The 18,355-nt window shown below is 37.5% G+C and overlaps 1 protein-coding gene across 12 annotated transcripts in view; it reads right to left on the bottom strand.

Moving 5' to 3' along the window:
* arhgap12b (Rho GTPase activating protein 12b) overlaps positions 1-17,803 on the bottom strand; it is a 68,618-nt gene extending 50,815 nt beyond the window's left edge. For 3 of the 12 annotated variants that reach the window (XM_048169729.1, XM_048169726.1, XM_048169730.1), the window contains exons 1-2: positions 17,542-17,796; positions 3,019-3,778 (exon numbers count right to left, since the gene is read on the bottom strand). In XM_048169729.1, coding sequence (XP_048025686.1) covers positions 3,019-3,705 — 687 coding nt within the window. In that variant the 5' untranslated portion in view covers positions 3,706-3,778; positions 17,542-17,796. Of the gene's footprint in view, positions 1-3,018; positions 3,779-17,541 lie in introns of all 12 variants that reach the window. The other 9 variants (XM_048169732.1, XM_048169733.1, XM_048169734.1 and 6 more) reach the window with 7 other exon arrangements.
* Between the last annotated feature and the right edge of the window lie 552 nt (positions 17,804-18,355).

Below are 18,355 nucleotides of genomic sequence, written 5' to 3'. Positions count from 1 at the left end.
ATAATGACTTACAATTAAATACAAAGCAATTTTATGGCTTCACAAGTGCTTGGAACATAAGATTTTGGAGCCATAAGGCTCAGAATTGGGTGAACTCCTCCTTTTAACCAAACATCATACAACAGATGTCATGAATGAAATTTGGACGGCAAATATTCTTTGTCTACGAGTTGTTAAAGGGCTGATTAAGTAATCGCATGGTTTAGTATTAGCAGCTGACCCTAATGGACAAAGCCTGACATGGACAAATCCCTCAAAAGCCCAGAGTACTGTATGTCCTTTTAAGCCCATATATGTGTGTGCATGCTTAAGCCACTGTCTGGAACCGGACTTTGAGAAGCATCATGATTATTCTCATCATTTGACAGCAAGAGCAAGTGGCTAGAAATCTGGATTTTGTTGATCAAGATCAGTAATTATAGATCCATTCAATGTGCCATCCCAGAAGATCAGCTCAATATACATGACAAGCTACAGGTGTACAGACTCATAAAGACAAACATTCTTATTGTCTTTTCTGTTCACAATGATGATCTGATTGATACCAAACTTCTCAATGAGCATCTTTCCATCTCATTTACACACACACACACACACACACACACACACACACACACACACACAAAACGGGGGCAACAACATGATCTAGTCAGATATGACCTACTTTCTTTTCTCCCACAATCCCCTTTGTTCCCCCAGCAGCACCCTCTTTCAGAAAGAGAGAGAGAAATGGGGGAGGAGGATAGTAACAGACTAAACACCCAACTCCACACGATGCACCCTGGGACACTCAAAAAGCAAGCTCAATCACTCACTACTTAGTACATATTACTGTGGACTCCCTAAACTGCAGAACCCCTTTGACACCTAATAAGTAGTGGATTAAACATAACACATATATTTTATGCTTCAATTTGCTAAAAATAACTCTTCAAAATCTTTGTGTATTACATAAAAAATATAGCTTTTAATTTTAATTTACTGCACATATGAATCAAAGAGGGGTATTAAAATGTAATTGTTATAACGGTTTATATTTTAAAAATCTATATAAATATTATATTTAATATATGTTTTATAAAAATAGTATTAATATTATAAAAATTTATTAAAATTATTTATTATATATATATATATATATATATATATATATATATATATATATATATATATATATATATATAAAATACCAAAATAGTAATATATTTAATATATTTTTAATTGTTTTATATTATCGTTATTGTTTATTATTATAAATATTATTAAATTGATTAATTGTTAAACTAATTTCATATTTTATTATATATTACATACTAGACCTGCCGATATTTGGTAATACGATATATCACAATAATGAATATGCATATTTATGCAATTTTTATATTACATTTTACTTTACCCATCAACCATATAAAAAGCACAACACTGCTGCCCGCATTATGTAAACAAACCCAATGTGCATGAGAAGCACATGGCGGAACTTGTGAAGGAGATGCGCTGAATGAAAATGCATGCTCACTCTCTGACAGCAGAGGGCGATGATGGAACAGCAGAAATGCTGCGGTTACCCCGGAAAACCCAGTAAACAAAGCAGCTGCAGTACTACAGTATTTAAAATGCTTAAAACAGCCATTGAATATTTTTTGTCCTCCTAATGTTGTTCATCACAGCACCAGATTCTTAATACTTAAAGACTTAATAGGCAATTTATTTTCAAACTTAAACAGTTTTTATATTTTAATATGGACTACAGCATGACTGAAAATGTTCTGATTATTTGTTATTGTTCTGTAACACTTGATGACCTAAGGCTTCTTTACTTAACATGTCAATTCATTATTACCAAACTGACAATGAAAAATACTTTTATTATAGCATTTATTAGCATTTGAAATAGTATTTATTAATCTTAGTTAATGTTAATTTCTAGTTAATGTTTATTAACATTACTAAAATCAAAAGTTTTAATTATTATTTAATGGACCTAAAACTAACAATGATAAGTTGCATTTTTAATAATACCTTCTGTAACAAATGTAGCTATTGCTCATTCTTAATCTTAGTTAATGCATTACCTAACGTTAAATAAAGAGACCTTATATAGTGTTACCTGTTGTTCTTTATAATTCTTTTGAAACATTTTAATGTATTTTTTATTGTACTGTTTTATTGTATTTAAATGTTCAGTTATTTTTGTTTTAAGAAAGAGTTCTTAAGCCTGTTATACTATGACAACACAATTTTTTGCAACTTATTTCAATATTGTAATAATACTGTACACTGTGACAAAAGCTTCAGCAATTATCGCATCATGAAAATTTGATACCGTCACATGCCTATTACATACACATATTTAAATATTTATTACATAAAACTAATTTATTATAAAAATAATTTATAATAATATTTTATATATATATATATATATATATATATATATATATATATATATATAGCACAATGCATTCAGAGATTGTAGACTAATGCAAGCAGCTTTTTTAATTCAGAAATGACTCTGTAAAAGGCCCAACAATTGTTGCATTTTGTGATCTCGATCTCTATTACGGTCTAAATCACACCCTGAGAGGTGGCCACAATTCCCATCACCACAGCAGAGGACAGACCTCATCTCCTGCTAAACAAGTGTGATACAACGGAAAGAAAGGGACGTAGGAAGAGAAGAGGAAAACACTGCTGAATTCAATTTAATCTGACAGAAAAGACGACGTGCAACCGTAAATGTCAGAGGTAAAACCAAGAGAGGGATAAAAAGGAAGGTGTGAGGAGCAAATGTTAGATTAGTCTCGTAGTAATTGTTGGAACAGTGTGTTACATAAACAGATAATGACAGTCAAAGGATGAAAAGGAGATGAGAGCATTTCTGGCAAAGATAAGTGCTGGAAATGCAGAGAATGAAAGCCAAAGACAACACTGAAAGAGATAAAGCAGAACACGAATAAGTTTGGGAGGGAGAGGGAGAGAGAATAAATGCGTGGGAGAGGAAGGACTCGTTCTTACCTGAATGTGTTCGGTAGAGCTGCTGCTGAGCTCATCTCCAGATTCAGAGTCATTTCTCATTTTCTCCAACCCATCTCCTGGTGACACACTCCCATCCGTGTCCACTGACAAAACACCTGGGAGTTTCCCCTGGCAACCTTGCTCTCGTGGAGGGGATTCCGCCCGCCCTCGTGGAAGTGAGGGGTTGCCATGGTGATAGTTATGATGGTTGTTGTTGTTAAGCAGAGTCAGCTCAGCAACAACACTCTTCATCCCCGGGTTCTGATTGGTGTCCCGCAACAACAAAGGCGGGGTCTGTTGCCCTGGCAATGGGGAAGGCGTTGTTGAAGGAGGTGGCCTGCCAAAGCTGGACCTTTCCGTAGGAGCGCGATGGTTGAGATTTTCGTTCGACGATCGGCACTGGCTGATTTCAAGGACGCTGGGGGGCTTTGCGCGAGGTTTGGGCGGTGGCAAAAGGGCACGTCGGACCTCTCGGACGTACTGAGCGGGGACATAAAAAGCCTTGGTGCCCTCCTCCCGACGAACTTGCCACCAGTCCTCGTTGGTTTTACGAACCAACATGTAGCATTCCCCCTGCCGTATGGAGATGAGTCTGTCTTTCGCCTCGTACTCATAGTCGTACTCCACCTCGATATACACCTGCCCCGGGGCGATGGACAAATCGCAACGGCTATCCCGTTCCGTCATGGCTCAATCTGTCCGTGCGTTATTCAGAAGAAAGACTGTGAGTGGATCCACATCTCTTGCTGTGTCCGCACGACTGCAGAAAGAAAGAATGAGATTGTTAGCACACAGGGATTGAAAAGACACACACACACACACACACACACACACACACGTGTTGAAAACTGTGGTACTATTAATCAATAGCAATTGTGACAGACTTGATCTGATGGAAATGAAAATCACACATATACACTTTAAAAAAAACTGTACTATACTTTTCAGCATCAAGGGCAGCTGCATGGTAACCTAATCATGTGTGAGGACGCCATGGCAACCAACATATCAGTAATCCAATGATCAAATTACAACGACAGGTCTCAAGGAACATAACCGTGCTCACTCACAGACAGATCATTGAGTGAGCCAAGTGAAATTTTCCAGAGTATTGCCTGCAGATCCCTTTCTACCAGGGCTGTAACCACTATAGAAATAATTAGAAATAACCAAATTGCCCCCCCCCTCCCAAATCAAAGAAGGCGGAGCTTACTGTTCACAGAAGATGAGTGCAAATTTCAATGTGACACTTTTGTTTTAGCAGTAAAAGAGTTTGTGGTGAATAAGTAGCTAAACATTTAATATTAGACAACTGTTTTATGATTTAAATATTCAGCGACCGACAGTAATGTCCAGTGATGCAAACTACTCAGCATGTTTTTCAATTCAAAATGGCGAAATTTCATAAAAATGTTATTATTTGATTAATATGATATAATTAATGTAATTCATAACTGAATGTGGCAAGTTTTGCATTTTTGACATATTAGACATATTAAGCCATTTTGAAAATAGTTTAAATTGATTACTTGATCTCTTTCATTATTCCCTTAAATCCCCTTTAATCTTTTAACTATGTAATTCCTTTTATTAAAAATATAAAAAAAATACCCAATAACTCCCACCCCCAGGGAAAGAAAATACAAAAATAAAAATCATGGTTCCCCCCCAATGTTCAAGACATGGTTACAGCCTTGCTTTCTACTATCAGCATGCATCTGTTTGCCCCCATATCCCACTCTCACATGTACACAATCCCCCTTAAGCATTCTTAGGTTAAATATACACTGTCATGTTCACATATGGCACTTAAAGATGATGGATTTTGACAGCCCTGGGCCGGATATAAAGAGCGGCTGGATTCACTCTTCCTTTCATTTCTCTGACTCCTTTGTTCTTTCAGCCCTTGTGTTTATAGAAAAAAGGTGTAATTTTCTGATGCATACTATGCACAAAAACTGCAAGCACTTTATGATCTGGTCAGCTCTAATCTGACTGGCTGGATTTTATGCATACACTACTGTTCGAAAGTTTGAGGTTAGTAAGTTTTTTTTTTTAAATAAATATTTTATTGAACAAGAATGCATTAAATTAAACGTGACAGGACTTTAAAAATCCAATCTCAAATAAATGCTGTTCTTTTGAAATTTCTATTCATCTATGAATCTTGAAGAAGTATCACAGTTTCAAAACAAATATTAAGCAGCACAACTGTTTTCAATAGGGGCGTAACGATACCCTCACGTCACGATTCGATACATATCACGATACTGAACTCACAATACGATTATATTACTCCCAAGACATATGTTAAAAGGTTAACAAAACATGTACTGTTGATTAAAATGCTAAATTTGGTATTACACTGGGGGTGAAAATGAATAGGCTTGGACTAGGCTGGTAACCCAATGCACAGGACAATGGTGACACCACAGTAAAAATATTCATCATTTTGAAACAGATTTATTTTAGATGAATATGTTTGCACCCTATCACTGACTATATATATATATATATACAGTACAGTCCAAAAGTTTGGAACCACTAAGATTTTTAATGTTTTTAAAAGAAGTTTCGTCTGCTCACCAAGGCTACATTTATTTAATTAAAAATACAGTAAAAAACAGTAATATTGTGAAATATTATTACAATTTAAAATAACTGTGTACTATTTAAATATATTTGACAAAGTAATTTATTCCTGTGATGCAAAGCTGAATTTTCAGCATCGTTACTCCAGTCTTCAGTGTCACATGATCCTTCAGAAATCATTCTAATATGCTGATTTGCTGCTCAATAAACATTTATGATTATTTTCAATGTTGAAAACAGTTGTGTACTTTTTTTTTTTCAGGATTCCTTGATGAATAGAAAGTTCAAAAGAACAGCATTTATCTGAAATACAAAGCTTCTGTAGCATTATACACTACCGTTCAAAAGTTTGGGGTCAGTAAGAATTTTTATTTTTATTTTTTTGAAAAGAAATTAAAGAAATGAATACTTTTATTCAGCAAGGATGCATTAAATCAATCAAAAGTGGCAGTAAAGACATTTATAATGTTACAAAAGATTAGATTTCAGATAAACACTGTTCTTTTGAACTTTCTATTCATCAAATAATCCTGAAAAAAAATATTGTACACAAATATTTTGTACAATTGTACACATTAAATGTTTCTTGAGCAGCAGATCAGCATATTAGAATGATTTCTGAAGGATCATGTGACACTGAAGACTGGAGTAATGATGCTGAAAATTCAGCTTTGCCATCACAGGAATAAATTACTTTGTGAAATATATTCAAATAGAAAACAGTTATTTTAAATTGTAATAATATTTCACAATATTACTGTTTTTTACTGTATTTTTAATTAAATAAATGTAGCCTTGGTGAGCAGACGAAACTTCTTTTAAAAACATTAAAAATCTTAGTGGTTCCAAACTTTTGGACTGTACTGTATATGTATAATAATGTAGGCCATTTTTTAATGGTAACATAAGACATTCGGCATTATCAGGAGGACCCACAAATATTCCCCCATTGCATTATTATACATTATATTCAACATTATATATAGTAGTTCAATGACACTTTTTTCCTCCTCACACATTAATTTTCATTTTGGGTGAACTATACACAATACATATTGTCATGATCCATGATACATATTGTCCTTTTATATATTTATTTAGTCAAAATAGTATAGAATTTTAATGTTGACCATAACATGAAAAGAGTTATGAGCCAGTAACTTTATGCCAATACTCCAAAGTTTATACAAACATTTTAATGACACCCCAAATAAGCCACACACACTCTTAACTAAGCCATGAAACCCTCCCTACATATAGCTAGTTAATCCACATGGTCTGTCCTTAAACGGTCAGTCATGGAAGCTGAAGGGTTTACTAAACATTTCAAAATAGCAACAAATATTATACAACCTGCTCAGTGTGTGTGAAGCCATGCAGCGCTGTCAAATTTTAGATGTGGATTTGATGTGACATAAGGCACCTCTCAAAATAGCCATGGAGGAAGAGGGACTGATAGAGGTTACCAAGACTGAATGAAACTGAATACTGTAACCAGACACAGACTACACTGATCCCTCCACTGAGAAAACCTTGCACTGCCGAATCAAGCACAGAGCCACTACACTCAAAATAATACCTCATCAGTTGAATGTATTTTAATCATGTGGCACATTTCCACATAAAATTATTACATTAATATAGCTGTATCTAATCACGTTTGTTGGATGTATGCCAAACTGATTATTTTGGAATTATCACAATCACACTGAACCAATATGATTTACCTTAGACCCAAATTTGGCTACATTGACCATATCTGACCATTACACACTGACCTAATGTAATTCTTTTAAAAATCAAATTAGCTATATTATATTAAACCAATGTATTTTTCCTGAAAGCCGAACTTAGCGTTTTACATTTTATTTTATATTGTTTCACCTGTCTTTCCTAAAATATTAGCTACTACCTTCCTGATCATATACAGCAGGAAACAGCTGGCTTTCATCAAAAAGCTTGAGCTTCACAATCCTTCCCCTCCTCTCTCTCTCTTTTTGACTGTTACTCTTTAACAAGCTTTTTAAAGGGATAGTTCACCCAAAAATGAAAATTCTGTCATTAATTACTCACCTTCATGTCGCTCCAAACCCGTAAGACTTTAGTTAATCTTCGGAACACAAATGAAGATCTTTTTAATGAAATCTGAAAGCTTTCTGTCCCTCCATTGTCAGCTTACACAACTACTACTTTCAAGCCAAGAGCACCACAATGCATGTGTGTTGTGTTGATGCAAGAGCAGACATTGTTGCATGAACGTGCATTGGAGATTAATATTTTGTAAATAAAGTGGTAAATAATGTTTTTATTTTGAGCAAACAAAGCACTCGATTCAAACTACTGGAGTCACATGGATTACTTTAATGATGTCTTTACTACCTTTTTGGGGCTTGAAAATGGTACTTGTGTAGGCTGTCAATGGAGGTACAAAAAGCTCTCAGATTTCATCAGATTTTATCTACATTTGTGTTCTGAAGACGATTGAATGCCTTACAGGTTTGGAACGACACAAGGGTGATTAAATGAATGACAAAATTTTCATTTTTGGGTGAACTAACCCTTTAAACATCAACACTGAGCCAGCCAAAGGGACTTTGTCATGATAAGGATAAACCATTCGACACAGATATGTGCTAAAACATCATTAGGGTCCTGAACCTTGTGCAAAAGACACATAAAACTGAAGCCTGTTGCTGAAACAAAAACAGTTTCTCTCATTTCAGCTTCTCAGCAACCACACATCTCTTCACTAGACAGTTGACCCAGCATTGATTTAACCAGCATAAGGCTGAAGGCAATCTACTCTCCCTCTGTCTTCACATTCTGCACTAAAGACTCGTGCCAGCCTTGGCAGCTACTTCAATCTCTCACATCCTTTCATTTCCTACATACTTCATCAAGCCCTACCGCAGGCAATCCAATATATGGAAGTACAAACAACAAGACAAGAGAATCTGATGAAAAGAAAATACCAAATTACATTAAAAAAGAACAGAGGACTAATGAAAAGCTGCTAAAGACTGCCGATTGCATAGGGGCTGTTCACACAGAATGCGTTTTTTTTTTTTTTTTTTAATTCCACTGCGCTACTTTTCCATTATTTTTCAACTTAACATGCACTAGACAGACATGTTTGACCATTGTGTTTGAGCCTCACATCTTTTGCAGTGTCTCATGAATGACACGGCGTTCTAAAAATGTGGTGCTCAAGTTTAAAGAACTTTTACAAGAATACATCTTTAGACTTTGCGTTTCATTACACTAACCTGCGTTATGCATTTTAAATGCAAAAACCTCCTGTGTAAATGGCCCCTTATGGCACTTTTCTGCGTGGAACGACTCGGCACGGCTCGACTCAGCTTGCTTTACTTTGGCTTGCTTTGCTTTTCCATTGCAGTTTAGTACCGCTTCAAAGAGGGTGGGATTATAGACTTAATGTTATAGTTGCGCTGCCTCTACCGCCTTTTGGTTTGGTGTCTAGTGCCACAAATCCAATGACGTTGGTAGTGATGATTCTCTCTGACCAATCAGTGATCTGCAGTGTTTACACGTCACATTTTAGGATCAGTGCGGCTTGCTTGCACCTCAACTGAGGTGGTACTATTTAAAGTGAGCCATACTAAGAAGCTGTACCATGCAGTGGAATACCCCCTTTCCACCAGCACGAACCGGGTGCTAGTTCAGAGCTAGTGCTAGTGCCAGTTTGGAGTTGGTTCAACTGACGAGCCATCTAAGAACCGGTTTGCCTTTCCACGGGCTAGAGAGCCAGCACAGAGCCAGGTCTTACGTCACGTATACGTCTCATATTTCACAGCAAAGCTAGCGCTGCAGCGCCAAACACACCAGGCTTGTTTGAGATGCATCGGCTTCTCGCATAGCAATCGGCGCATGACATCAAAGCTCCGCGAGAACGATCCAAAAGCACAAGGAGTCGTATGCTCTACAAACGCTCCCGCGGATCCGCGGCACTCGCCGAATCGGTCCGCGCTGCTCCGATGCATCTCGAACAAGCCTTCTATCAACAATCGCGGATGTTTCACTACTGTTGATGCTCATGGCTTTGCGAACCTACATCGGCATCCAAACACGACTCGCCGTAATTTGTATATAGACGGAGATTACAATCGAGCTGCTATTAGCTCGATTAGCTGCTATTTCAAACATGGCGGTCACAGGTGTCTTGTTAGTCACGGTAACCCCGCCCCCTGCCCCTGACGCAAGCGGTTCTTACTTCTAGCCCAGCAACGTTTTGGTGCTACTTACGAACCACTTTTCCTGGTTCGGAGCTGGTGCTTTGTGTGTCAAAAGACAAAGAACTGATTTGAAACTAGGCTCTGGCTCCAAACCAGCACTCAAACTGCCTTGGTGGAAAAGGGGTAGAAAAGCACCAAAAGTGAACCATATCAAGCTGTACTATACAGTGGAAAAGCACCAAAAGTGAGCCATATCAAGCTGTACCATGCAGTGGAAAAGCACCAAAAGTGAGCCAGATCAAGCTGTACCATGCAGTGGAAAAGCACCAAAAGTGAGCCAGATCAAGCTGTACCATGCAGTGGAAAAGCACCAAAAGTGAGCCGTACCATGCAGTGAAAAAGCACCAAAAGTGAGCCGAACAATGCAGTGAAAAAGCACCAAAAGTGAGCCGTATCAAGCTGTACCATGCAGTGGAAAAGCGCCAAAAGTGAGCCGAACAATGCAGTGAAAAAGCACCAAAAGTGAGCCGTATCCAGCTGTACCATGCAGTGGAAAAGCACCAAAAGTGAGCCGTATCCAGCTCTACCATGCAGTGGAAAAGCGCCAAAAGTGAGCCGTATCAAGCTGTACCATGCAGTGGAAAAGCACCAAAAGTGAGCCGTATCCAGCTCTACCATGCAGTGGAAAAGCACCAAAAGTGAGCCGTATCAAGCTGTACCATACAGTGAAAAAGCACCAAAAGTGAGCCGTATCCAGCTCTACCATGCAGTGGAAAAGCACCAAAAGTGAGCCGTATCCAGCTCTACCATGCAGTGGAAAAGCACCAAAAGTGAGCCGTATCAAGCTGTACCATACAGTGAAAAAGCACCAAAAGTGAGCCGTATCCAGCTCTACCATGCAGTGGAAAAGCACCAAAAGTGAGCCGTATCCAGCTGTACCATGCAGTGGAAAAGCACCAAAAGTGAGCCGTATCAAGCTGTACCATGCAGTGGAAAAGCACCAAAAGTGAGCCGTACCATGCAGTGGAAAAGCGCCAAAAGTGAGCCATACCATGCAGCGAAAAAGCACCAAAAGTGAGCCGTATCAAGCTGTACCATGCAGTAGAAAAGCACCAAAAGTGAGCCGTACCATGCAGTGGAAAAGTGCCAAAAGTGAGCCATACCATGCAGCGAAAAAGCACCAAAAGTGAGCCGTATCAAGCTGTACCATGCAGTGGAAAAGCGTCAAAAAAGAGCTGTACCAAGCCGTACCATGCAGTGGAAAAGCACTAAAAGTGAGCCTTACCGAGCCGTACCATGCAGTGGAAAAGCAGCATTAGTGTGAACTGAACTGCCAAAGTGAACTCAGAACATAATGACCTGAACTTAGAGGAATGGGTTCTGTAAAACAACTTTTAATAAACTACAATAGAAACAACATGTGATAGGCCTTCTTAACAAATCAGTCTTTACTGAGGCATACACTACAGTTCAAATGTTTGGAGTAGGTATGTTTTCAAAATTATTTTAAAAGAAGTCTCTTATGCTCACCAAGGTTGCATTTATTTGATCCAAAAAAAACGTGAAACGTTTTTTTTTAGGATTCTTTGATAAATAAAAAGTAAAAAAGAACAGCATTTATTTGAAATAGAAATCTTTTGTAATGTTATAAATGTCTTTACTGTCACTGTCAGACACTACAAACCACCCTAATGCCAAAGTTTAGAACAAGCCTGTCTGTCTGCCCACTAAATTGCCCCATCCTCCCTGGACACCATGAACCGTAACCTGAGCTAAACATAGTCCAACTTCTCCCTCTGCCAATAACATCCACATTTACACACAGGATCCACAAGAGTCATGCATGTTTGAAAGCTCGTGTTGCACTGTTATGACATGAAGGAAGTCTGAGGAATAAAGGCCTTCAATGATTTCTGATGAGTAAATGACAGGACGACATTTTAAAAGAAACATTATTGACACACCACAGAGGGGAGAATCACAGGTAAAAAAAAAAAAAAAAAAAAATCTCATGGCAGTTTTCCACCGACATAAAACAGCTTCAGGCAACTCTTATCAACACTTTTTAAAGAGTAAAACAGCTATTCATTGAAGTGAGCAAACAGACTAATTCAATTTAAAAAGTAGCACACAAGGATTTCAAATCTACCACGTGTCTCCCATTTGGGGACTTGACTGCTAACCAAAGTGGAGCTTCTATAAACAAGCAGCAGATGGAAGGTCTCCTCTGGGTGTGAGTGCAGTGTCAATGCGGCCAACGCAACGCGTAAAGAAGTTACTAACAACTTTGCTGCAAGATGAGTGAGACTGTCACTCCAGCAGATCTTATCTTTGCAGGTGGTACTTGTTATTTCTATTCAATTTGACTGAATCTCACATAGTGCTTCTATATACAGTGATGGTCAGAATTATTGGCACCCTTGGTAAATATGATCAAAGGATGACTTGTAAAAATAAATCTGCATTTTTTATCCTTTTGATCTTTAATTCATAAAATTAGCAAAAGTCTAAACTTTCATTGAAGAAAAAGAATTGAAAGTGGGGGGAAAGTCACATTATGAAATAAATGTTGATCTACAAAACACGTTGGCCACAATTATTGGCACCCTTTTATTCAATAATTTTTGCAACCTCCTTTTGCCACGAAAACAGTCTGACTCTTCTTCTATAATGGCTGATGAGTTTGGAGAACACCTGACATGAGATCAGAGACCATTCCTTCATACAGAATCTCTCCAGAACCTTCAGATTCCCAGCTCCATGCTGGTGGTGCTTCTCTTCAGTTCACTCCACTCATTTTCTTTAGGGTTCAGGTCAAGGGACTGGGATGATCATGGCAGAAGCTTCATTTTGGGCTCATTGACACATTTTTGTGTTGGTTTTGATGTTTGTTTTGGATCATTGTCCTAATGGAAGATCCAACCATGGCCCATTGTTGGATTTCTATCAGAAGCGGTCAGGTTTTGAATTTTTATCTGTTGGTATTTGATAGAATCCATGATACCATATATCTGAACAAGATGTTCAGGACCTCCAGCCAGAAAAATAGGCCCACAACATTAAAGATCCAGCAGTATATTTAACCGTGGGCATGGGGTACTTTTTATCCATGTGTGCACCAAACCCATCTGGTGAGTTTGCCAAAAAGCTCTTTTTTTAGTTTCATCTGACCATAGAAGCTGGTCCCGTTTGAAGTTCCAGTCTTGACCGACAAGTGAATATGCTGGAGATTGTTTCTGGATAAGAGCAGAGGATTTTTCTTGAAACCTTCCTGAACAACTTGTCGGGATGTAGGTTCTGTTTGATAATTTTTTTAGGCTTTCTGAGACTCAAGACTCAACTAATCTCTGCAATTCTCCAACTGTGATCCTTGAAGAGTCTTTGGCCACTCAAACTTTCCTCCTCACCATGCATTACTACAATTTAGACACTCGTCCTTTTCCAGGCAGATTTGTAACATCTTTAGTTAATTGGAACTTCTCAATTATTGCCCTGATGGTGGAAATGGGGATTTTCAGTGCTTTAGCTAAATTTTTTTACAGCCACTTTCTACTTTGTGAAGCTCAACAATCTTTTGCTGCACATCAGAATTATATTCTTTGGTTTTACTCATTGTGATGAATGTTTAAGGGAATTTGGCCTTTGTGTTTCCTCATATTTATACTCCCGCGGAACAGGAAGTCTCGGCTGGACAATTTCATGTTCATGATCACCCTGGTGTGCTAAAAAAAAATGTAAATATGAATGGGAATATACTTCAGAGATATTTTACTCATAAAATATTCTAGGGGTGCCAATAATTGTGGCCAAAGTGTTTTGGAGAAAAACATTTATTTCATAATCTGATTTTCCCCCCACTTTCAATTCTTTTCCTTCAATGAAATGTTAGATTTTTGCTAATTTTATGAATTAAATATCAAAAGGATAAACAATTCAGATTTATTTTTACAGTCATTTTTTCATATTTACCAAGGATGCCAATAATTCTGATCACAACTGTATTCTGGGAAAAAGCATTTCTTGAGTTTCACTTTCAGTTCAACTTACAATCTAAAACCCAGAGCAATCCCAAAAAGCTTTACTATCAAGACACGTTCAGAAATGGGTAAAAGACACAATAAATGCAGCATTGAGTCCATTTCAAATGCTAATGTACTACAGAAAACAGAAATACATTTTGACAGCGGTTCTCTATGAATTTATTACTCAGTTGTCTTCAACTTCAGGTTTCAATACTGTCGCTCGAAGAAAAAACAACAAACCAGAATAATAACCAGAGATTGATTCAATTCGCAAAACTGATAAGAAAAATAGGGATGAGCCACAAAAATCAAAGCAAATTTGAAAATCATAGCAAATGTTGAGTCACAAACACAAATGGCTTGAACTTGAGAAAAAACATGTCTTTGTTAAATCTCACTTTCCCCAAACAGAAACAAGACTTGTAGTGTGACATTTACACTCTGGGCGTGAAAGAATTAAGCATTGTTACACAGTGGTCTTAAACATTACATAACATTTAGCAGCACTAAAAGCCAGTATAACGTACTTTCAAATCAGCCAGTTGTAAATTTACTAGAGAAAGGCAAACATCATGAAGAAAGGTTCACGATAGGATATTTCTTTCCCCCACAAACTACCTGTCTGTCTAAATTTGGAACCTGGGAAAATCCTGAGTTTTAAAGCAGTGTTTATATATGGCCATTTGGTCTAGACAGAAAACATTTTGAATCACACATTCTGCGCAAGGAGAATCAGATTGGCCAGGATTACACTCACAAACACTGTCACCTTCTTTCAAAAAATGGTTTTATTTGCACAAAATGAAGTGTTCTGGATTGACTAGCCTAGTTTTGTGATTTATAAGTAATGACAACAACAACAAAAAAGTCTGCAAACTATTGCATGCTATCTGAGGGAATTGTTCATAAGTGAATTGTATTGTGTTGACTACTTTTTTATAAACTGCTGTGTAATGATGGAATGTGTGGAGAACGGAAGTGATGAGTAAACAAGATGGATGAAGCTCACTACTCCTGTCTCATGTGTTTCTCTGCTTAATAACTTCTGACAGATATCACTAGTAGTATTTGATCTCAGTAGAAACACATTTAGGCCTGGTTTCACAGAAAGGGCTTCGATTAAGACAGGAGTAGGCCATAGTTAAATTAGGACAATTAAGTAGCTTTTATAAATGTGTCTTAGGGGAAAAAAACATTACTAATGTGCATCTTGAGACAAAACAATAGCACTGACATATTTTAAGATATATGCTTTTACTTAAGACAGCTCAAACATGCATTTTAGTCTGGGACTAGGTTTAAAGGGTTAGTTCACCCAAAAATGAAAATTCTGTCATTTATTACTCATTTATTACGTTCCTCACCCGTAAGACCTTCATTAATCTTAAACACACATTAAGATATTTTTGTTGAAATCCGTTGAATCAGTGAGGCCTCCATAGCCAGCAATGACATTTCCTCTATCAAGATCCATTAATGTACTAAAAACATATTTAAATCAGTTCATGTGAGTACAGTGGTTCAATATTAATATTATAAAGCGACGAGAATATTTTTGGTGCGCCAAAAAAACAAAATAACGACTTATTTAGTGATGGCCGATTTCAAAACACTGCTTCAGGAAGCTTCGGAGCATAATGAATCAGCATATCGAATCATGATTCGGATCGCGTGTCAAACCGTCAAACTGCTGAAATCACGTGACTTTGGCGCTCTGAACCGCTGATTCAATACGCTGATTCATTATGCTCCGATGCTTCCTGAAGCAGTGTTTTGAAATCAGCCATCACTAAATAAGTCGTTATTTTGTTTTTTTCTGGCACACCAAAAATATTCTCGTCACTTTATAATATTAATATTGCACCACTAAACGAACATGAACTGATTTAAATGTGTTTTTAGTACCTTTATGGATCTTGAGAGAGGAAATGTCATTGCTGGCTATGCAGGACACACAGAGCCATCAGATTTCAACTAAAATATCTTAATTTGTGTTCCGAAGATTAACGAATGTCTTACGGGTGTGGAACGGCATGAGGGTGAGTAATGAATGACAGAATATTTTAATTTTTGGGTGAACTAACCCTTTAAGCTTTGTCTGTGAAACCAGGCATTTGTCCAGATATCTGATCACTACCAGAACCCGACACTACTAAATCCACAATGTCCATCACTAATAGATCAGACATAAGTCTTAGTCTCTTATTCATTGACATGACTTTCACCCACATTTGAACTTAAAAACTATACATTTGTGAAAATAGATAAGTCATGTGATCAACAGAATTGATTGAATCACCCTGTTGCATATTGTAACAGGACCTTTGACAGTTTAATGCCTTTTTTAAATTAATTTGTGACTTTCAGTAAAAAAAAAAGGGCCTGAATCTCTAAAATTTGAGTTTTCATTTTCAACAAATAGTCAGTGAAAGGAAGTGCCTCAGGAGGAAAAATTATTCACAGTTCATTTTTCTTTATAATATCATGGGTAACAAGCTGAATGGCTGAACTTGACAAATTGAGCCAACATTACAATTTTGCTAAAACACATTACATTATTTACTTGTCTTCCTGCCATGCTGTAGAAAGGCTTCAAGAAATATTGTAACATAAAGGGTCTAAATGAAGGTGTTCTAGTCTTCAAAATCTAAGTAATTTTATTCAATTAAATCAGAAATGGTTCAGTCATTCATCTTGTTGACTTGAAACTGAGTGACTCCCATTCTGATTAAACTGATTTCTCCTTTCGACAAACAAACACCAAGGCTAGACAAACCCAGCCAGCATAAAACGGGTTTGTTTGTCTAATCTACTGAGCCACTTAGCTGCCGTGAACACAAAGTGACCTTGCAGGCGGGATACGCATTATCGACAGTACTTTGTGAAGTGATTTTCAGCCGTCAGTTCTCACACGTCAAACAGTATTTGTCTTTGTTGCAGCGGTTCATTCAAGACACATGCAGATGAGCCCAAATGTGAGCCGTCACTATTCCTCCAGCGACCCAGTCCATGAGTAGAGAGCCCCGTTTCCCCTGGTAACCCGCCTTTGTTTGGGTAGCGGCTGCACTGGTCACTCGTCACGGTCGCCAGTGCAGTCCCTCCCCGGACGAAGTCGACAGCGAGGCCGCAGGAGAAAGGGGGAAGGGTCGGTTCGGCCCATAAACTTTCAAACAAAATACAGAAGTACAAACCAACAGTTCTGCCCCAATAAATGTTTACTGTGATAAATTACAGCTCGTAATTATGTGCCGAACAAATTGTTTCCAATATGAAAAATGAACAACATGCCAACTGCAAACACTAATTCTCTACTCATAATAACTTTGATGAACCGTTTGCGCCCTTTTGACTGATGACAGCTTATTACTTACAGAGCAAGTGGTAATCAAAACAAACCACATATTATAAACACAGGTCTAAGTTGACCATCTAAACCACCTCACAACTGGATAAAAATGAGCTCGGGTGCCAAATGCGAGGGAATATCGTGTTGAAACACATGGCTGTAATTTAAAAACCCGATAAGAGCATTTTGCCGCAGCACGATAGCAGGTTCCCCAAACCACGGATTTCCAAAGCGGCTTTCGTGGTTGGCCGCAAGGTAGCAAACCGCTATGCAACAATCAGTCCCAGCGGTCCCAACAATGCAACTCTTTATATTTGCAACAATGCGCCTTTGAAGCATAGGAATGAACGCAGAATCTGCTCATACTGACCTGGCGTTCAGGGGGATCTGGGAGCGGTCATGCCCGTTAGTTGGAGAGTCTTTGAAATAAACTTTTCCCTTGCAGTCCTTGGCACTTGCGTGAAAATATACTGCGCGGCAGCAACGCAAAACACACGATCTGACCGCCTCGCGCTTACAATCGCAGTAGGTTTCTGTGGGTGAATGCGTGCGCGTTCGTGACACTGCGCACTCCCGCCTGTCCTGTGGAGCTCTTTTGGACTGCTGATGCTCCTGTGTTACTGCATCAGGCCCCCTCGTGGTGCTGCAAGGCTCTTGATCCCCCTTCTGTTCAGTGAACGTAGAAGCGTTTGCGTAGTTCTGCATGCACAAACACTGTCATATTTTTTTGTACACACATGAGGTTTTAAAAAACGTTTTTTTTTTTTTTTTTTTTTTTTAATTATATTTATTCTATTGCATCTTATCTTGCGTTTATTGCTTTAAGAATTTGATTTACTAAATCAATTACATCATTCATCATATATATTATTATGCATACTATTTATATTAAAAATTTGGATTTATGTTCATTTCTTTTGTATTATTCTATTCTATATTCTATTATTCTTTTTAAAAATTTTCCCAGATTTCAGGGAATTTTATCCGATTTGTGTTTATATAAACTATTACATAAACAAGGTTATTCCTTTTCTTTTTATTATTTATTTAGGTGTTTATTGTCATCTAATTTTTTAAGACAGTAAGGAAAATACAATTTGAAAATTATTATTATTAGGTATTTCTTTATTTTTATTTTCAATGTTAAATTTGATCATTTGCACAGAGGCAATTATTAGTTATAA

Source organism: Megalobrama amblycephala, linkage group LG20, assembly GCF_018812025.1.
Source record: "Megalobrama amblycephala isolate DHTTF-2021 linkage group LG20, ASM1881202v1, whole genome shotgun sequence".
NCBI classification, from domain to species: Eukaryota; Metazoa; Chordata; class Actinopteri; order Cypriniformes; family Xenocyprididae; genus Megalobrama; species Megalobrama amblycephala.
The sequence above is the reverse complement of the archived record's forward strand: the minus strand, read 5'-3'. Positions and strand labels throughout refer to the sequence as shown.